Raw genomic sequence first — 20,077 nt, 5'->3', positions numbered from 1 at the left:
CACCGTGGAAGACAGTAAACAGTATGATTCCTGTAAAATATCAGGAAACTGTTTTCTGAGCACGCTGGGATATATTTTAGGTAGTCGAAAAAGTCCTTCCTATTGTGTTGAGGAGAGACGGAAGGCATCTTGAGTTTAATGATCCAGTTGGATCTTCGTGTGAGTAACTTTGTTGTCTACCTGAGTCTCCCAACTGTCCCCTTAGCAACGTCTTGGTACAATCTTCGTTTAATCATGTGTCAGGCTCAAAGAATTTACTGCAAATATTATTTTATTGGTAGATTCAGTGCCTCCTTTTGTCGCTTGAGTCTCCTAGTTAGGCTTTCTCTTGACCGTTTGCATAAATAGGAGCTAAATTCCGGGCACTGAGGCAATCAGCTCGGTGCTTTGCGACCACCTAGAGGGCTGGGATAGGGAGGGTGGGAGGGAGACGCAAGAGGGAGGGGATATGGGGATGTATGTATACACATAGCTGAGTCACTTTGTTATACAGCAGAAACTAAACACCATTGTAAAGCAATTATACTCCAATAAAGATGTTAAAATATATATATATACACACACACATACCCAACTGCTGGGACTCCCCTGGTGGCGCAGCGGAGAAGACTCCGCGCTCCCAATGCAGGGGACCCGGGTTCGACCCCTGGTCAGGGAACTAGATCCCTCGTGCGTGCTGCAACTAAGAGTTCCCATGCCACAACTAAGGAGCCCCCCTGCCGCCACTGAGATCTGGTGCAACCAAATAAACAAATAAAAATAAAGCCCAACTGCTCCTCTTCCTGGGACCCACGGCCCAGCTTTGTGACCTGCCCAGGCTTAAACCGGCAGCGTCCGTGTGTGCGTGCTGGGCGCCCCCAGGGAAGCCCGAGGAGACTTAACCGAAGGGGCTCCACGCCGCCCTGCACGGGGGAGCCGTGGTGGAAGGCACCTGTGGCCGATTCTCTATTTAGAACCGCGTAGAAGGAGGGCACACAGCAGACGGGCAGCCACGGGATCGGTCCAGAGGCTGCTGGCTGGCACGTCTATTTTCAGTCTAGTTCTCCCGGCGTCTGGACTGCCTTTCCCACGCTGGGCTCCTGGGGCTCCACCTGTAGCAGGAGGATGAGCCCCAGGAAAGCCAGGGCCTCTCTTGAATGCAATTCCAGTTGGAGAATCTGCCCTGATTTAAGGCTCTCTTAAGCCTTTGAGCGTTGGGGAAAGCAGGCGAAGCGTTCCTCCGCTGTTTCAGAATTCGTTACCATTTACCGTGACCTTGGTAATGACTTGAAATCCATCACAACTGGGGAAGTGAGCAACGTGTGGCGCTGTCGTTTTGAAAGCTGGTGTTTTTAGCGGTAACTCTGGGGCAAAGGGATCCGTTTCGTCTTAACGTTGGTGACGTGCAGGCTCCATCTTCCGTTCACAGTGATGCAGTTTGGCAAAGGGAAGTCGTGTTGCTACCGGTTTCTGACGAAAGGCCAGCAGTGGATTTGGCTGCAGACTCACTACTACATCACCTACCACCAGTGGAACTCCAAGCCCGAGTTCATCGTGTGCACGCACTCCGTGGTCAGGTGCGGGCGGGCGGGGGGCTGGGAGGGCGGGCCAGGTCCGCGGCAGCTCCGTCGGGGCCCCATCATCCTCAGGGGACCCCGTTTCTGAGGAGCGAGCCACGGGCTTGAATCCTTCGGCGGGGCCTGGGCTGTGCTCTGCAGCGAACAGGATAATGCGCAGAGCTCAGATCCCTTCCGGCTCCACACCCAGCCCTGTTCTCCCAGGGCTGAGACTTCCTCCCAGCGCCCCGTCAGGCCCCTCTGAAAGCCTCGTTGAGCTCTTCCAGGCGGCCGGCATGTGCCTCAGTAAGTTACTGCTTCGGTGACCTACTTACATATTTTCCCCTCATCTCCATCCGGCCCCCAGCCTTCCCTTGTTGCTGTTTGGAGAAGAAGATTAAAATTTTGCCTCTAAATAACTCAGAGACATAGTCCCTTTTCTTTTGAACACTTAAAAAAAAAAAACCCTGCTGGCAACCGAGGCAGGGTTGGTACAAGAGCCAGGCTGCGGGTGGCCTCGGGGGCGGTCCCGTGGCCTCGGGGGCGGTCCCAGCCCAGCGTGGGTGGGCGGCGCTTCCAAGGGAGGCAGCACACCGGCCTTCCCTGGACGCTGCCGTGCGGGTCACAGTCCCTCCCAGAGGTAAAGGAGAGGGGCTATTTGGGGGTTTCCCAACTACAAAAATTTTAAGAACGTAGATCGGTTTTAAACTGGTCTAGAGGAGAGCATTGGAGGAGAGCAAAGAAAGAAAGATTAGAAGGACTGCATTTTGTATGTGTGCATAACAGATAGATGATAGATAACAGAGAGATGATAACAGTTAGATACATACCTACTGCATTATATACACGTACATAAGAGGTGGATGGTTGATAGCAGATAATGGTAGGTAGGTAGGTGGAGAGATGGATGGATGGATAGATAATAAATAGATGATGGATAGATAATATATGGATAGGTAGATAATCTATGGATAGATAGATGATGGATGGATAGATAATGGATGGATAGATGATGGATGGATGGATAGATACATAGATAATAGATGGATAGATAATAGATGATGGATGGATGGTTAGATAGATGGATAGATAATAGATGGATAGATAGGTAGATAATAGATAGATAATAGATACATGGATAGATAATAGATGATGGGTGGATGGATGGATAGATAATGGATAGACAGGTAGATAGATAATAGATACATGGATAGATAGATAATAGATGATGGATGGATAGATAGATGGATAGATAATAGATGGATAGTTAGGTAGATAATAGATACATGGATAGATAGATGATGGATGGATAGGTAGGTAGATAGATGATGGATAGATACTATACACACACACGCACTCACACGTGCACACGTGCGCACGCGCGCGCACACACACACACACATGTAAATCCCTCTTCTTTAGTAAGTGGGGAAAGAGGAGAGATAAGAAACACAGGTATTTCTTGGCCAGTGACCACGATCGTCACGCTGCGGGGCCCACTCTCAGGGACCTGATCCTGGCTTCCCAGCCTACCCTGGGCACGTCAGCAGCCAGTGGTTTCTGGTTCCATGGCCAGGCCCCCCGTCTCTGCCTGGGCCCTTGCCAGAGGGTCCCTTTGCGCCCAGGGAAGGCTGGACATCATCAGCACCTTTCTCCTCAGACCTGCCCTTGACCCTGTTCTTCCTCTCCATCTCCTACCTCCCAGATCCCAGATTTTCAGAGAAAGTAGGGAGTGACCTAGTGAGTAAACGAGGTCACAAGCCTTCTATAGGCCCAAGACCCCTCGCCCAGCCTGCGTCTCCACATGAGGCAAAAGCCACAGCTGAGTCACTCAGCCATCACCACGGTGAACTGATTTACCCACGCTATTCAAAGAGTGGGTCCATAGACTCATCGACAGTCTGGGTCTGGTTAGTTCTAGGTTTGGTGGAAAGAAAGCTTCCGACCGTTTCGTAGTCTGTAATTACTAAAAAAAAAAAAAAGTTATGTGTCACTTCCTCCTATGCATAGTCCAAACAGAGTAGGTCTTAAGAAAGTCTTCTAATTATTTGAAGGCTGGGGCTCATTCTATAGAGGAAAATAGGTTTCTAAAGACAATTATGTTTGGGGGTTTGGGGGTGAGGGTGGGTAGAGATCAGTAAAGGAGAAGGAAATAAAAGCATCCTGGAAAGGAAGATAATTCTGAATGTCACAGTGGAAGTGACTGCAGTGGAATTGAGGCCCAGGAAGAAACTCCATCCTCAAACAAGTAACAGGGCTAAGCTCCTTGCCGGTGGCTGTTCTGGGAGGGCCATCACCGGGGAACCTGGACCTGTCACACTAGCCCTCTTTGCTGGTGTCGTCCTGGAACGTCCCCCCTCCAGCTGTGCTCTCTTGATTTCCTGAGCAGTTACGCGGAGGTCCGGGTGGAAAGAAGGCAAGAGCTGGCCCTGGAGGACCCGCTTCTGGAGACCGTCCACCCTTCGGCACTGAAGGTATTCCGATGCCCGGCAGGGGATAAAGGCAAAGTCTGGCTAAGTAGAATCTTCCATGAGTTGTGATCATACAAGCAGTCATACTGAAAATGGCAGGTCGTATTTATTGAGCTCTTGCCACGTTCCCAGTACTATTCAATGTAACTTTGGGGTATTTGCCTGTCTCCCCCTTGTGAGGTTCCTGGGAGGCGGGCACTGTCACCGTCCTTCTTCAGGTGAGACAGCAGCACACAGAGGATGTAGCTAACGTACCCAGAGCCACCGAGGCTAGGAACTCACAGAGCTGTGCAAGAAACAGCCTCTGGACTCGGAGCAGGGTTTGGCACTTTGCAGCCTTACGAGAACGGCCGTGCAGACACACCTCAGAGATACTGTGGGTTCCAGTCCACCGCAATAAAGCAAATGTCGCGATAAAAGCTAGTCACACAAATTGTTTTTGGTTTCCCAGTGCATGTAAAAGATCTGTTTATACTGTATCCTATTTAGTGTGCAATAGTACTAGGTTTTTTAAAATTGTACATACCTTAATTTAAAAATACTCCATTGCTAAAAAAAACATGCTAAGCATCATCTGACAAGGCAGGGTTGCCACAAACCTTCCATTTGTACCAAATCACACTCCCTGCGAAGTGTGATAAGGTGACATGTGATGAAACAAGGTCTGCCTGTAGTACCTCCATTTTGTGTCTGTCCCACAGATGAAGAGTTCGGGGTTACTCCGTCGCCCCATCGAGGCAGGGAATAGTCTGAGTGCCCTGCCCTCCCCTTAGCCTAAGGCTGATACTCTGCCTACAAAAGAGCGTCCCACACGCACGCCGCCCCTCTCACACCCTCTGTGGCTTCAGTAGCAGGGTGTACTTTCCATTGCTGTGTCTGGGGCTCTGAGTTGACAGCCTTGTTGGAGGCAGATTTGCATCAGGGAGCTCCGAGAGGTGTGGGGAGGCATTTCTCTTCCCGAAGCCCAGACCTCCTTCCTCGCCCAGCCTGAACTCTCTGGACCCCTCTGCCTGGGCTGCCCCCCGTCTCTGCCCCTGGCGTGTCAGACAACTGGAAGGGAACTTGCAAGTAGACGAGAGCTCTGTTTCTCAAAGGTCATTCTTCAAGCAAACACAAATGCTGGGAGAAAAAGAGAGAAAGCAAGAAAGGGAGTGTTGTATTTCATCAAAGCTAAGAAGCCATCAATTAATTGTAAGGTCTACCATTATTTTATCTCCACTGAGAAAGAGAAAATGCTGCCAATCTGTGAAGTCAGGATTTCTTATCATTAGTTGAAGGACACATCCCAATTTCAGATATGTCAAAATGTGAGAGGGAAAGGGCCTCGTAGAGCTGATGAGATAGGGTTCAAGTTCCAGCCTGCCCGTGACCTAGAATCCAGAGTCTCTGGCCAGAAACTGACGCAGCAGCAGTGGTCCAACAGAAGCATCTCTGATCCACTGAGAACTCAGTTAGGAAGAGGGAGAAATCCCCTTTAAAACCCAGACAGCGGTTGCCTCTTTGCTGAGCCTCCCCTGCTGGCAGGCTACGTGGTGACGCGTTGTGCAGTGATTCATGGGCAGCACGCTGATGCAACACCCCTGTCATCGTTTATGGATGTGTTTATCGCCCAGCTGTGTCCACTAATGCATCATGTATCACGTCCAAGGGTGGAATTAAGCTGTTAATAGGCAGGTGTTAGACACACCGTACGCCACAGCTGAAGATCGGGCAGAGTGTATATCATCCAGTCGGAAGCTGATCATTGAGGTTTCCGATCCTTTGGGAATATTAGAGCCCAACAGAACTTCTCATCGACCTGCACTTATGTATAAGCACACAAATACAATCTCAGGCTGCCAGATTAAGAAGCCCCTTTGAAAGGAAAAGCTCCAGGACCATGCTTTTCAAACTCTCAGCGGTAATGGACCATTTGGTTTTTTAATCTCAAACCTGTCACTGATGGACGCTTTTTAAAAATGCAGATCCCCCTGCTTGGCTGGGATGTGTGGCTACGTCAAATGGCTGTAAAAGTTTCTCAGCTCCTACTCTCACTTCCTGTACTTACTTCTCCGCTGACCAGGAGCATGCAATTCGCCCGCAGCCATGGGCCAGGGACCCCACTCTCAGGGGTGTGATCTGGGGGAGACACTGACCAAGCGGCAGGACCTCAAAACGGATATTTAGCACAGCAAACCCGGGCACGTCACGCGTTTCTGTTTTGCACAGAGGGCCCGTAGGCCTCGTAGCAATCGTTTCAGCCGTACTCGGGCACACGCGGTGTCCACCCTCACTGGAGCCACGACTCAAAATACAGAACAGCCATGTGGAGTCACACACAGAGATTTAGGAACTGAGACCAGGAGACGTCAAGCAGCCCAGGAATCTCACCACCCTTCTGAGACGAGGTAGAAGCCTAGCCCAGGAGAGTAAGCATTATGTTTTCTTCTTTAGTTTAAAAATCATTGTAATCCCTGTTTTCTTAGGCTTGTGACACCCACACCAATGCAGGATGGAAAGATGGTTCCTCAGGGTTGGAAAGTCACCGCTGCTTTCTCACCATTCTGTGCTCAAGGCAGAGGCATTCTGGGGGCCCAGCATCAGCTGGAATCCAGGGGTCAAGAACTGGAGACCGTTGGCCCTTTGCCTGTTCTCCCCTCGGGGGCCCTGAGGTTGCAGAGGAAGAGCAGTGAGGAGATAGTGTCCGGAAGAGTTCAAAGGCGTTTGATTCACGGGAGTATGAATAATCCAGCACCACCAGCAACCTTATTTCCAGAACCGGCCTCTCCACCTGCTTCTGGGAAAGCCGAGATTCTGGGCATGAGGTGACAATTTTAAGGAAAAAGCAAAATGCCGAATCCCTTATGAAAATCTAAACTATCAGACTACAAGGCGAGAAAGTATAATAAACACCGCGTACAGGCTACCAGCCTCCCAAAGATGGTGGATTACGTCTTTGTATAAATAGTCCACACGAACGTGTTTGGAATTATCTCCAAATAGTTACAGTATTTCTGTCAATACCCTTCAAAGTTTCCTAAATATTTAGAACACAACTGAAGTCACCTAGTTCGTTGCCATGATCTCGATGCTGACAGGTGGAGCTCTGTGTGCGTGTGCGTACGTGTGTGTGTCTGTGTGTTTCAGCACAAGGGCTCCAGCCTGGAAGCTCAGCAGCACTTCAGTGTACTCGACGTGGGCACCTCGGGCCTTAACACCAGCCACTCACCCTCGGCGTCCTCAAGAAGCTCCCACAAGTCCTCGCGCACGGCCGTGTCCGAACCCACCTGTGAGTGTGACACCGCGGAGGGAAGGGGTGGGCGCCTGTTGGGCTGGGGTGTGTGTGGGGGGGTATACAGAGAGTCCCACGAGGGGCCCCCGAGCTTGAGGAGAAGCAGGGCAGTCCGCGGTCTGAAGCAGAAGTTGCCATTCGGTTCCCATGCCTTCCCTTCCATCCCGCTGGTCTCCTCCTCTCCCCGCCCCGGCTCCACGGGTCTCCTCGCCCCCCTCCCCGGTTCCACGGGTCTCCTCGCCCCCCTCCCCGGCTCCACGGGCCTCCTCGCCCCTCCTCGCCCCGGCTCCACGGGTCTCCTCGCCCCCCCCGCCCTGGCTCCACGGGCCTCCTCGCCCCCCCCCCCCGCCCCGGCTCCACGGGCCTCCTCGCCCCCCCCCGCCCCGGCTCCACGGGCCTCCTCGCCCCCCCCCGCCCCGGCTCCACGGGCCTCCTCGCCCCCCGCCCCGGCTCCATGGGCCTCCTCGCCCCCCGCCCCGGCTCCACGGGCCTCCTCGCCCCTCCTCGCCCCGGCTCCACGGGCCTCCTCGCCCCCCTCCCCGGCTCCACGGGCCTCCTCGCCCCGGCTCCACGGGCCTCCTCACCCCCCCCGCCCCGGCTCCACGCTCCGGTCCCTCCACTGGCACGCACGCTGCCGACATAAAGCCGGCGACGTGCAGACCCGGTGAGGTATGTGATCAGGCAGCTGGCTGAACCATGTGGCGGACATAAAGCTCGTGGATGCTCGGCTGTCATCCACCTGCCCCCAGGTGATGCTGCACGCGGGCAGAGCCTCCGTGGTTCTCAAAACCACCAGCACTTCCGCTGGGCTTCCTTTTTCAGATTCCAGCCAGGCCCGTGTTTCGTGCACACCGTGGTCACTGCTCCCCTCTTTGGATAAGAAAGCTGTAAAGTGTGTGCAAGTCTGAAAGGTGATGTGTTTCTTGCAGCTACTCCAGGCAAGCTGAGGGCAGAGGCCGGCACCACGGCTTTGCCAAGATCGGCCCAAGAGCTCCCCGCGCTAGGGCTCAGCCAGGCAGCCACGATGCCGGTAAGTGAGTGACCCCAAACTTCTCACCCAGCCTGTGCTACGGCGTCGCAGGGGCCTGCAGGGCCACAGGACTGCATGCTGCATCTTCGCAGAGAACCAGCCGTGCTTAGAGATTGCTGGTGGCAGGTGGGGGTGGGAAGCTAAGGTGTTTGATTGGCAACAAGTGTGAAATATTTTCATTCCAAAATTAACATGGATGTATATCCGTAGAATTCAAAATCCAAAAGAGTTTTAAAGATAAAGGTCAAAACTTCAAATTTGGGGTTACACCCCCAGAGCCTCTGGGGGTACGTGATTAGGACCCTCCTATTTTAGATCCCATTTCACTCCAGTGCAAATGTCTGAGAAGCTTGAGGTCAACAAGAAGGTCCCCCTGCATATATCAGGCAGTGTCCCTCATATATGCCAGGTCTCTCCAGAACATCAGGGAACGTGTGGCCTCCTAGAAAGCACGCTGGCTGGATGCAAAGTCAGTGATGTACCTACCACGCTCCCGTTATCCATCGCCATGGAACAAACCACACCAAACTCAGCGGCATAAAGCAACAGTCATGGGGCTTCCCTGGTGACGCAGTGGTTAAGAGTCCGCCTGCCAATGCGGGGGACACGGGTTCGAGCCCCGGTCCGGGAAGGTCCCACATGACGTGGAGCAACTAAGTCCGTGCGCCACAACTACCGAGCCCGCGTGCTGCAACTACTGGAACCTGTGTGCCTAGAGCCCGTGCTCCGCAACAAGAGAAGCCACTGCAATGAGAAGCCCGCGCACCACAATGAAGAGTAGCCCCCGCTCGCCACAACTAGAGAAAGCCCGTGCACAGCAACGAAAACCCAGTGCAGCCAAAAATAAAATAAATACATTTTAAAAACAGGAAAAAAAAGAAAGCAAGCAACAGTGATTTTCCATGTTCATGGATTCTGGGTCAAGAATTCAGAAAAGGCACAGTGGGAGTGACTCCTCTTTGCTGCCTGGTGTCAGAAGCCTCCCTGATCAGGGCTGGGAGGTCCACATCCCCAGTGTGTCTGCACCCCCGGCTGATGGGCTCAGCTCAGAGCATCCTCTGTTGACTTGCGTGGACCTCTCCATGCCATCCTCCCGGCATGCTCCTGGGTTCCAAGAGGAAATATCTGGAGAGGGACTTGCATGAGAGCCAGGCAGAACTGCGTGGCTTTCTGTGACCTTGCCTTAAAAGTCCCACAATGTCGGGGCTTCCCTGGTGGCGCAGCGGTTGAGAGTCCGCCTGCCGATGCAGGGGACGCGGGTTCGAGCCCTGGTCCGGGAGGATCCCACGTGCCGCGGAGCGGCTGGGCCCGTGAGCCGTGGCCGCTGCGCCTGCGCGTCCGGAGCCTGTGCTCCGCAGCGGGAGAGGCCACAACAGTGAGAGGCCCGCCTACCGCAAAAAAAAAAAAAAAGAAAAAAAGCAGGTCTCCTGCTGTCTCTGCTCCTGATGTTGTTCTGGGGACAGCTTTCCAGTGGGGCTGCTTTTTGTAGTCCCCAGGGCCTGGGGCAGCTTTGGGATAACTTCAGAAGAAGCTTTTCACTTTTCTTTTTAAAACTCTCAAGAGCCTGGTGAAGCTGAGGGCTGCCTTTCTTGTTTCTCCACATTGTCCCGCCCCACGCCTGCTCCCCTGACCCCCTGTGTGATCAGGGCACAGAGGCTCGGACTCAGCTGACCTTGCAGCACTCTCTCCACCAGATTGCAGGCAGAGTCTGGCGAAACTGCGGCCACATTCACTGCCTGGGTGGGTCAGCGGGTAGAGACGTGCGGGGGCCTGTCCGTCTGCATTAGCGTTGAGCAGGAAGGCCACGCAGAGCAGACGTGGGTTATGCGTTCCCATTCTTCGTGCTGGAAGAAGTATTGATCTGGGAAAAGAGCAACCAGATCCACCAAGAACGGAACCTAGAACAGGAGGCGAGGCAGGGTGGGGTGGAGATGCCCAGCCCCGGCCGGTGGCAGCGGCTCTGCAGAGCACACCGTGACGGAAGGCATCGGGCCCGAGCGCCCCCCGTGCCCCCCACCCTTCACCAACCGTGTGACTCCGTGCCCTGCAAGGGCAGCAACCTGTGGCCCCACCTTTCCTGGGGAAAGTATGCCTTCCAGAAGTAAGCCATCCACTCGAGAGCAGAAGGGCCTCCTTGAGGCCAGAGGACCCAGCTGGCTGAGAGGCAGCACCCGGTCCTTTCTGTAGCGGCCCAGAAGCTGCATTTGACAGCAAGGCCCCTTTCCTTCCCCCAGGCTCCCCTGCCCGCCCCGGCGTCCTGTGACATCACACAGCAGCTCCTGCCTCAGACCATCTTGCAAAGCCCACCTGCCCCCGTGACACAGGTGAGTCTGGGACTCAGGGCAAGGGAAACCCGGGGCAGCACTTCCCCGAGACAGGATGCGGGGGTCCTCTGGAGGGTGTGGGTGCCCTGGTGCCGACCTACAGGCTCCACACCAAGGCCCCCAGACGGGACTGTTTCTCCCCACGCGGGTGCAGGTGGGGCGTGTGGAGCTGTGGACGTTGCCCCTCCCCCGTCCTCACCTCCGTCCATCCTCTCCCACTGCTCTTGTCTGGCGTCTGTTTCTCAATCCTTTTAACAATCTTTCTTCATCTCTCCGCCACTTTTCCGTGTTCCTCTCATTTTTCATGACTCCTAATTGGTCACGATATTTTAGAAAAGGTCTGAAGGAAGCCAAATGTTACAGGAAGGCTTTGCAAGGGTTTAAAAGCTCTGAGTCCAGTATTATAAATACCACATTTTAAAAATAAAGGATCAGGGCTTGGCTGAGTAATTCCTTCTATGTTGCAACAACATTCAGCGAGTTACTGTTTGGGTCAGTCAGGAAGTGAGTGTGAAGGATGTGAGGATGCTTGTGGCGCAGCCCTCGCTTTTGGGCTTGGAGTTCAAGGGCGAGATGGGCATATAAACAGAGAAACCGCCACGGCAGGACGTGTGTTTTTATAGAACCAGTAAGAAAATATTCTGTCTACCGAAGTCCAAGGGCAGTTGAGCTGACAGGCCAGACCTCTGATTTCCATTCCTTTATGAGATACTGAGCTTTGCCCCCTTTCTGGCCGCAGCGGGGGGGGGGGGTCCCAGGGGGGCAGTTCACCAAGATGTGTCCCTGGCCACACACTTGCCAAAGTGTGGACGTCTGTCTTGGTGCAAGTCCGTCGCCATTGGTGAAAACTCTTTCAGAACATACATCCTTCCCACTAACAGTGGCCTCACATGTTTTCCTGGAATAAGAAAGACACATGCTGCTAGCACGTGCTTCTTGCCAGAGTTAGGCTTAGGTAAGGATATGAAGCCTCCCCAGCCGGAGTTGACTAATGCAAATGATCTATATTCATCCCCGTTAGGAAAAAAAAGAAAAAGAAGAATTCTTTTTCTCTTCAAATTTCCAAGGCACATTGGGTATGAAATGAGTAACTCCTTCAGTCCAAAGGCCCGTGAAATGAGAATTCCTTCATCTTGTGGGTCTTGCACTGTAATAAGTCATGGTGTGATAAAGGCCCCTTTGGAATTCTAGTTTTTTATATATTGATCTTCATTTTAATTAAGTTACAGTTCTTAGTCTCTTAGGCAGATTATACTTAATAAGAACCATATTTTTTTTATCGGAGTCCAGTTGCTTTACAATGTTGTGTTAGTTTCTGCTGTACAGCAAAGTGAATCAGCTCTACGTATACACAGATCCCCTCTTTTTTTGGATTTCCTTCCCATTTAAGTCACCGCAGAGCATTGAGTAGAGTTCCCTGTGCTGTACGGCAGGTGCTCATTCGTACTCTATTTTATACATAGTACCAATATATGTGTATATATGTCAATCCCCATCTCCCAATTCATCCCCCACCCCCCTTCCCCCTTGGTATCCACACGTTTGTGCTCTGTGTCTGTGTCTGTATTTCTGCTTTGCAAGTAAGATCATCTGTACCAATTTTTAGATTCCACATATATGCATTAGTAATATGATATTTGTTTTTCTCTTTCTGACTTACTTCACTCTGTATGACAGTCTCTAGGTCCATCCACCTCACTACAAATAACTCAGTTTCGTTCCTTTTTATGGCTGAGTAATATTCCATTGTATATATGTACCGCACCTTCTTTATCCATTCCTCTGTCGATGGGCATTAAGGTTGCTTCCATGTCCTGGCTATTGTATATAGTGCTGCAATGAACAGTAACCGTCTTCTTTAAGACGTTCTTGTGTAATGCTGGCCTTTCAAATCAGATGGTTCTCATACCCACTCACGTGAAATAATGAGATTCTACAATTTTCTCTCTTTCCCCTCACTGATGTTATCACTGTGGTACCCTATCAAGGGAAAGGGGAAAAGAAAAAATCCAAAATCTGGGCAATGGTTATCTGGCTAAGTGATGGTTTTGCTTCATAGTGTGTTGCTAACGTGTCTCTAAGTTAGGGGAGATCTCTTTATCAGAAAGGTCACAATCAAGAATATAACAAGAGACTCATGCTTGGGTGTCCTGGAAGGCCTTGGGAAAATAAGAATAAATAAATAGAGGAACTAACACTCGTGAAGCTCGCTGCGGGCGCCTTGCCGACCACCGGCCCCCTCACTGGTTCCCTTGGGAGCCAAGGGACAGCCCAGTGCATCTGCCCCTGGATGTGGATGTCATAGCCTGAACTGTCTCCAGACTTGGTAGAACCCAGCACAGATGCTTTTGTCTTTTGTTATTTTAATTGAATACCTGATACAGCTTTTCTTTCTCAATCGAATTCTCTTTCAAAATCCCAGCTGGTACTTTGATGAGTGAGATTCTGATCGAGACTTTTGGGATACAGTCTGGTATAGGTCTTTTTTTTTTTTTTTTTGCGTTATGCGGGCCTCTCACTGTTGTGGCCTCTCCCACTGCAGAGCACAGGCTCCGGATGCGCAGGCCTAGCGGCCATGGCTCACGGGCCCAGCCGCTCCGCGGCATGTGGGATCTTCCCGGACCGGGGCACGAACCCGTGTCTCCTGCATCGGCAGGCGGACTCTCAACCGCTGCGCCACCAGGGAAGCCCTGGTATAGGTATTTTTAAGCCCATGTTTAGCAGCAGGATTTTTCAGTGAAGTCTGAGGTCAAAGCCGCTCTGATTGGGGGGTGGGGAGGTGTCATTGGCAAAGTGTCTTGGCCTCTCCCACCTCCTGAGACTCTGGGTTCACACTGGGGCCGCCCCCCACCTTGCTGTGGACCTGGAGCCAGTCGCAACCTCTCTGCGTGGCGTGGGCGTGTTGCAAGGAGGTACGGGGTCCCGCTTTGCTGACTTGGCAAGGGTAGGTCTCCACAAGTGGTGGCACCTGCCACTAGTATTCTTCCTGGTTCTTTTTCTTATTATTCTGCTGCTACAAAACTGCAGTCGGTGTGATTCCATCCTCCGGTTTATCCTGCCTGTATTCTAACCTCTCCCAGGCTCCCTGCGCTTCCATGGATGGGAGGGCAAAGGGCAAAAGAAAAGAGACAATCTCTGGAGGTGTTTGCAAAAGACAACGGGCTAGAAACGACTCAGGAGGTTGTCGGAGATAGAGATTGAGGGAATGCAGATTACGTCACTGTAAAAAGAAAAAAAAAAAAAAATAGGTGGGGGGTGGCAGGGGACAAAATAAAGAACAGAAGCCCCAGCCCAGCAAACTCACTTTCCTCAATAAGCAGGAGTCACCGACAGCCCCAAATTGCCCAGAGCAGGGCGGGCAGCCCACGGAGTGTCAGCTTCACCTCCCATCTCATGACCTCCCCCCTCCCCTCCACATTTCCTGCAAGGAAAGAACCTTGTGTCAAGGTAGACAGGTGACACAGGGCAGAGATCAGCTGGGAAATCTTCCTAAAGCCAGCCTCTGTCCCAGGAAGGAGTCACAAGGCAGGAGGAAGGGGACGCTTGGGCTCTTGCACACAGCAGACGTCAGTGCTCCTGCAAGGCCACCTCCACCAGCGGTACCCCCCGGGGTGCACATAAGGCGATTGGACTGTTTGTCTCCTTAGCTCTTTTTTACGCAGATTTCCAAGAAGTGCAGGGACAGCCTGCAAGTGAGCCTGAGGGAGTGAGGGAGGGTGATGAGGCTTCCATGGCCCTAGGAGGGTTTAGAGTACCATGAGATCCAAGCTTGGGAATTCCCTGGCCATCCAGTGGTTGGGACTCCGTGCTTCCACTGCAGGGGGGCACAGGTTCAACCCCCGGTCAGGGAACCAGAGTCCCGCATGGCGCATGGTGCAGCCAAAAAAAAAAAAAACGATCCAAGCTTGTTTGTGAATTGTTCCAGAAGAGCCCTGCTCTCTAGGATCAGTTTTAGGATAACGATAGGATCCCAAATTGCATGTGAAGCTGCCCCATGCAAATCGTCATGCCCTAGATGAGAGAAAAAAGAGAAGGGGGCTCTCTGATGCCTTGCTTTTTTTTTTTTTGAGATATAGTTGCTGAACAATATTGTATAAGCTACAGGTATACAACACGGTGATTCACAATTTTTAAAGGTTATACTCTGTTCATAGTTATTATAAAATATTGGCTATATTGCCTTTGCTGTACAATATATCGTTGTAGCTTATTTATTTTATACTATGATTATACCACTGAATCCCCTCCCCCTATCTCGCCCCTCCCCCTTCCCTCTCCCCGCTGTTAAATTAACCACTAGTTTTAACCACTAAATTAGCCACTATATCTGTGAGTCTGTTGCCTTTTTGTTGTAATCACTAGTCTGTTTTATTTTTTAGATTCCACCTATAAATGATCTCATACAGTATTTGTCTTTCTCTGACGTATTTCTCTTAGCATCATGCCCTCCAAGTCCATCACGATGTTGCAGATTCTCATGCCCTGCTTTTGACATTCCTCTCCAAAACCATTTGTCCGTCTAACCGAATTTAGAATATGAGTTTGTGAGCACGGCACTGCTTACAAAATCGTGTCCCGGTTCTGTGGCCCTCCCAGACTCCAGCGCAATAAATGAGACCTGCAGGTTCCCGTGGGCCTAAGACAAGCTCACGGGGGGTTGGCGGGGGTGGGCAGGGGGCCCTGGGCCACCCAGCCCTGAGCCAGAACCCCTGCTCCCTGGAGAGCTCCTCAACAGTGGGTCACTCACTGCAGCAGTGGGTCGGGGATGCTGCAAAGGGTGGGTAAAGGGCCAGAAGCGAAAGTGTGCAGGGCCGCTCACAGCAGCAACATCTGTCTGCAAGGCTGAAATAACTCTTTCATCGGGTTCTGTGTTTTGACCCCGCCTTCAAGTTTTCAGCACAGCTCAGCATGTTCCAGACCATCAAAGACCAGCTGGAGCAGAGGACGAGGGTCCTGCAAGCCAACATCCGGTGGCAGCAGGAGGAGCTCCACAAGATCCAGGAGCAGCTCTGCCTGGTCCAGGACTCCAACGTCCAGGTGATGCCCCTTCCTGGGCCGGTGGTGCGCTGAGCCCTGTCCTCCCCGATGCTCTGTGATGTGTCCTTATCCACCCTTGCAGGGGCAGGCGGGACTTCCTCCAAAGTCCTCTGTGCTGCCTTACGGAGCCCTGCCTCCTAAACAGATCGAAACCTCCACCAATGAAGGGCGAGGAACGAATCCTACCTCCTTCATCCCCAGCTCCAGGCCAAACCTGAAATGCACACGACATCCTCTTCACTCACGCCTCACTCTGTTGGGCACATGTTTCCTGCATCACATGCACTTTCTTTCACGTGTTTGGTGGTTGGTCGCCCTGCCCTGACTCCGGCCTCCCTCCTGTGGGGATTTAAACTCCCAGCACACGTGTAACTACTTTCTGAGCCCCCAGCGCAGGCTGCTGACAGAGAGATGGAAGCAGGTCTGCTCTTTCCTCTCATCCAAAGCATGAATGCAGGGAGATATGGGAAATGATCTGTGCTGTGCACCCTGCACCCTGCGGGGGGCGGCCGAGGAGGTGGGAGCTGGAGGTCAGCACCCTGGCACCCCCGGGCCACCGCACTGCGGCATAGCGATTGGGGCACCATTCCGCGTGCTCTGACAGCAGCTACTTTTAACTGTGACCCCACCCCACCCCACCCCAGATGTCACGTCTTTGAAGGCTTTCGACAGATTCTTTCTGGAGGAAAAACTTTATGCGTTGGATCTCTTTCAAGGATAAATTATTTTCACTTAAATTAGTCCAGGACTATTTTTCTTCCCAAGTGCATGCCCTTGGTTGTAAATGTAGCCAACCTTGGAGTCTGCCCTGAGAGAGGTAAGCATTGGCAGCCACTTGGGGAGACAGAAGGAAGAAGAAGTCACCCTTGGGGGAAACGGCTGGAGCACTGGCCCTGCTGCCCCCTGTCCCAGCATCCACACAGCCCCTCGTGTGGACACAGTAACACCCCGACGGGCACAGCCCTGAGTGGAGATGAACGCAGGATAGTGTAGAGGTGCCGCCTACAGCCGGCCATCCTGCCTCCCTGGCCCCCGTAGGTGCTCCCAGCGGGCTCTCCAGAAGCTCAGGGACCCCAAGCAGCCTTCTCTGTCCAGTGGGGACCCTCCCCTCCCCAAGGCAGGGGAGCCCAGTCAGGTGCACCTGCACAGAGCCCTGGGCGCCAAGCCCCGCCCACAGCCCTGCTTCACCCCGCCCACCTCCTCTGCGACACCCCCAAACTACCTAGGGGCAAGACTGCAGCATTTAGGTGAAAACGCATGGAGTCATCAAGGTGTCAGTCCCTTGTTATGTATTCATTCCCAGCAGTCTTATTTTCTCACTGATCCAGTGTCCGATGGCTAGAACTCGTGACTCCAATTACTTGAATGGAATTTTTACATTAACAGGGAGGGGGCCCTGAGCTAGAAGCTGCTAAAAGCAAGGTAGGCGGGTAAACAGCCGCCTCACAGCCTGGACTTTTCTATTTTCAACTTTAAAGCTGAACTCTTATTAAATAACCGGGACACAAGGCTATCTCTTTCACTCCTTGACATGAAGGGTTATTGCTTTTCTTCCTCCTGACAGTGCATTTTGGTGACCCCCAACGTCTAGCACCTGAGCTTTGTTAAGGGATGACGTGGGAACCAAGCCTCCTGCGTGTACCTCTCGTGGTTCCTTCCCTGTGACCTTATCTTTGCGGTGGAATTTTCCAATGAACTTGGAAATCCACAGAGAGTCAAACCAGAGAATGATTCCTCAAGGAGTCTTTCTTCATGTATTTTTGCAAGTCTAAGGACTTAAAGAAATACGTTCTGAAATGTTTAGCCAAAATGTGACGTTTAAAAACACAAACACGTGAGTCAAGCATAAAGGATAAGCAAGTAAAAATTACTCCACTCCTCCCCCCAAGAAAAGTGGGGGGATAGATTAACTAAGAGCAAAACGTTGATAATTGCTGAAGCCTAGTGACGATACATATGGGACTTCATTATACAATATCTATTTTCTGTACTTCTGAAATGTCCTGTAATAATAAGTATTTGTAAAGCTAAGCATATAAGAACAATGACAAACCATATGTGAGCGTAGGATTGGTTTGTTCTGGAAAATGAGAAGTATTTTTTTCCTCTAATGACTTTTTCCACTTGAATTCGGGAACTGTTTTTCTCGTGCTTTCTATAAAACTGACCCCAGAGCCTAGTTAAGAAGTCATCTTCTTAAGCTATAAATTATCCTTTATTGTCGCTAAAGCAGAGGCAGGAATGTGTACCCAGTAGCGATCCCCCTCGCCCTTCCCCCCCCCCCCCCCCCCCCCGCCCAAGTCCTTTATCCCAAGTTCAGCGGACTTTCCTACCTAGTCCGTTGGCTCGGAGCTTTCATGGAGGCTATACTAGGTGTGCCTGAGATGCTTGCTAAGTATGATTTTTTTTTTTTTTCCAAAAAAGATCGGGTTATGAGGGAGAGGGTCTCAGGGTGTTGTGTTTGCACCTAGATGGGGTCATGAAGGGCGCTACACAGAGAGCTGTTCTGTTGAAAAGTTGTCACCCCTTGGCGTCCGTGGGAGGCCGCTTCTTAATTTATTTTTGAGAGAGCATTCTCGCCCTCTACTGGCGGTTGAAAGAAATACCGAGAAAGACACCTGTGACAGTGGTGTCTTTGATTGGTTCTTTAACCTATCCTTCCACCCGTCCATCCTTCCACCTTTCCTTCCATCCCTCTATCCACTCACCATCCATCTATCCACCATCCATCCATCCATCCACGCACCCCCACACCCACCCACCCCTCCATCCATCCACCCATCTGGCAGACACCCAGTATGTACCAGGCCCTTGATTAGGTACTGTGGGGATACAGAGACACACAGGACAGGGTTTCTGCCTTCAGAGAGCATACATCAGTGGGACAGAGTAGCAGACCAAGCAGTCTCTGCCATAACACAAGCATAAACAGTTTCCCTTCTTTGAGCAAAAGCTTAATTTGTTGATTCATTTGTTGATTTATTTGTTGATTCATTTATTTATTCTATTCATTCCTCAGATAGTTTTTATATGCCCAGAGAGGCAAAGGAGCTCCTTTTTTATTTTAGTATTATTGTTATTGTCTAACATTTATTGAGCACTTAGTACTATGCCTCAGCATAAATCCCATTTAATCTTTTATGAGGTCCGTACTGTTAATGTCACTGTTTTATTAGTGAGGAAACTAACAGTGACTTTGAAAAGTTTTGAAAATTGCCCAAGGTGATACCACTAGTACATAGTGGGGTTGCAATTTGAACTAAAGTCTGTCCGATTTAAGCTAGATTATACTGCCTGTCATACATAAAGGTTGCATTTATTTGAACTCTAATTAGAAGGTAAATTGTATCCCACCAGAAAAATGCAAGTTATTTAGTTTGCATATTGGGTTTTTGCTGAAGTGTAAATTACCCTGTGTGCGGGCTTCCCTGGTGGCGCAGTGGTTGAGAATCCGCCTGCCGATGCAGGAGACACGGGTTCGTGCCCTGGTCCGGGAAGATCCCACATGCCGCGGAGCAACTAAGCCCGTGAGCCATGGCCGCTGAGCCTGTGCGTCCGGAGCCTGTGCTCCGCAACGGGAGAGGCCACAACAGTGAGAGGCCCACATACCGCAAAAAAAAAAAAAAAAAAAAAAAATTACCCTGTGTGCTATAAACAAGCCAGGTCGCTGAGATTGCATAAGGCACTAATCCTAAAGGTTTGGGTGTTGGATCTGAGAGGATGGAGACCCAGAATATTCTTCTTCACTTCTAAAGTGACAAAGAGCCCTCATTCAAAACTGCAGGCTTTTCTGGTGGGGGTGGGGTATGAAGGAAGGGAGGGAGACCTGGTGATGTGGCAGGAAGGGCGCTAGATGGGAACCTCACTCAGGTCTCTGGGAGATGACTTGACACCCGCTACGGAGCGGATGCTTGAACTAACTGCCTGGCGTGATTTCACATCTGTTTTTCCAAAACCACTCTGTCACTCGGGAAATGTTGGCATGTCAGTTCCATACTGGGTATGAGGTTATGCTAGACCGAGTACAGGAATCGGGGTTAAAGCTCCAGATGCTTGGAAGGAGAGAGCCTTAGCTGTCAAAGCTAAGGGCCTAAAATGGAGTGGAACATTGCTTGTCAAGAGTCTGGTACAGATAATACCAGTTTTTAACACCCAAGGGGAGCTTTTGTTAAAAGAGCTAGCGACAGGCCTTAGGTTTAAATTATTATTGAAATTACTGAAGTTGTTTTTCTTAAGCCTTTAGCATCAATTCACAGACTGTATTTTATTCCCAAACCTACTGATTTGGCTGAAAATAGCAATGCTTTTACTTGTGTTTGTTCACGTTCAATCGGTTTATAAATTTAACAAATGGTAAATAATCAACATTCTCTGCCAAAACCATTAACTTACAGATTTAATATATCTGA

The 20,077-nt window shown here is 51.1% G+C and overlaps 1 protein-coding gene across 8 annotated transcripts in view; it reads left to right on the top strand.

Annotated features, from left to right (window-relative positions):
• NPAS2 (neuronal PAS domain protein 2) overlaps positions 1-20,077 on the top strand; it is a 268,685-nt gene that overhangs the window by 238,852 nt on the left and 9,756 nt on the right. For all 8 annotated transcript variants that reach the window (XM_067007112.1, XM_067007111.1, XM_067007113.1 and 5 more), the window contains 6 exons: positions 1,409-1,556; positions 3,925-4,009; positions 7,133-7,274; positions 8,207-8,307; positions 10,542-10,631; positions 15,522-15,668. In XM_067007112.1, coding sequence (XP_066863213.1) covers positions 1,409-1,556; positions 3,925-4,009; positions 7,133-7,274; positions 8,207-8,307; positions 10,542-10,631; positions 15,522-15,668 — 713 coding nt within the window. The remainder of the gene's footprint in view (positions 1-1,408; positions 1,557-3,924; positions 4,010-7,132; positions 7,275-8,206; positions 8,308-10,541; positions 10,632-15,521; positions 15,669-20,077) is intronic.

Source organism: Kogia breviceps, chromosome 11 (assembly GCF_026419965.1).
Source record: "Kogia breviceps isolate mKogBre1 chromosome 11, mKogBre1 haplotype 1, whole genome shotgun sequence".
Classification (NCBI taxonomy): domain Eukaryota; kingdom Metazoa; phylum Chordata; class Mammalia; order Artiodactyla; family Physeteridae; genus Kogia; species Kogia breviceps.
This window is presented reverse-complemented; position numbering and strand designations above follow the sequence as displayed.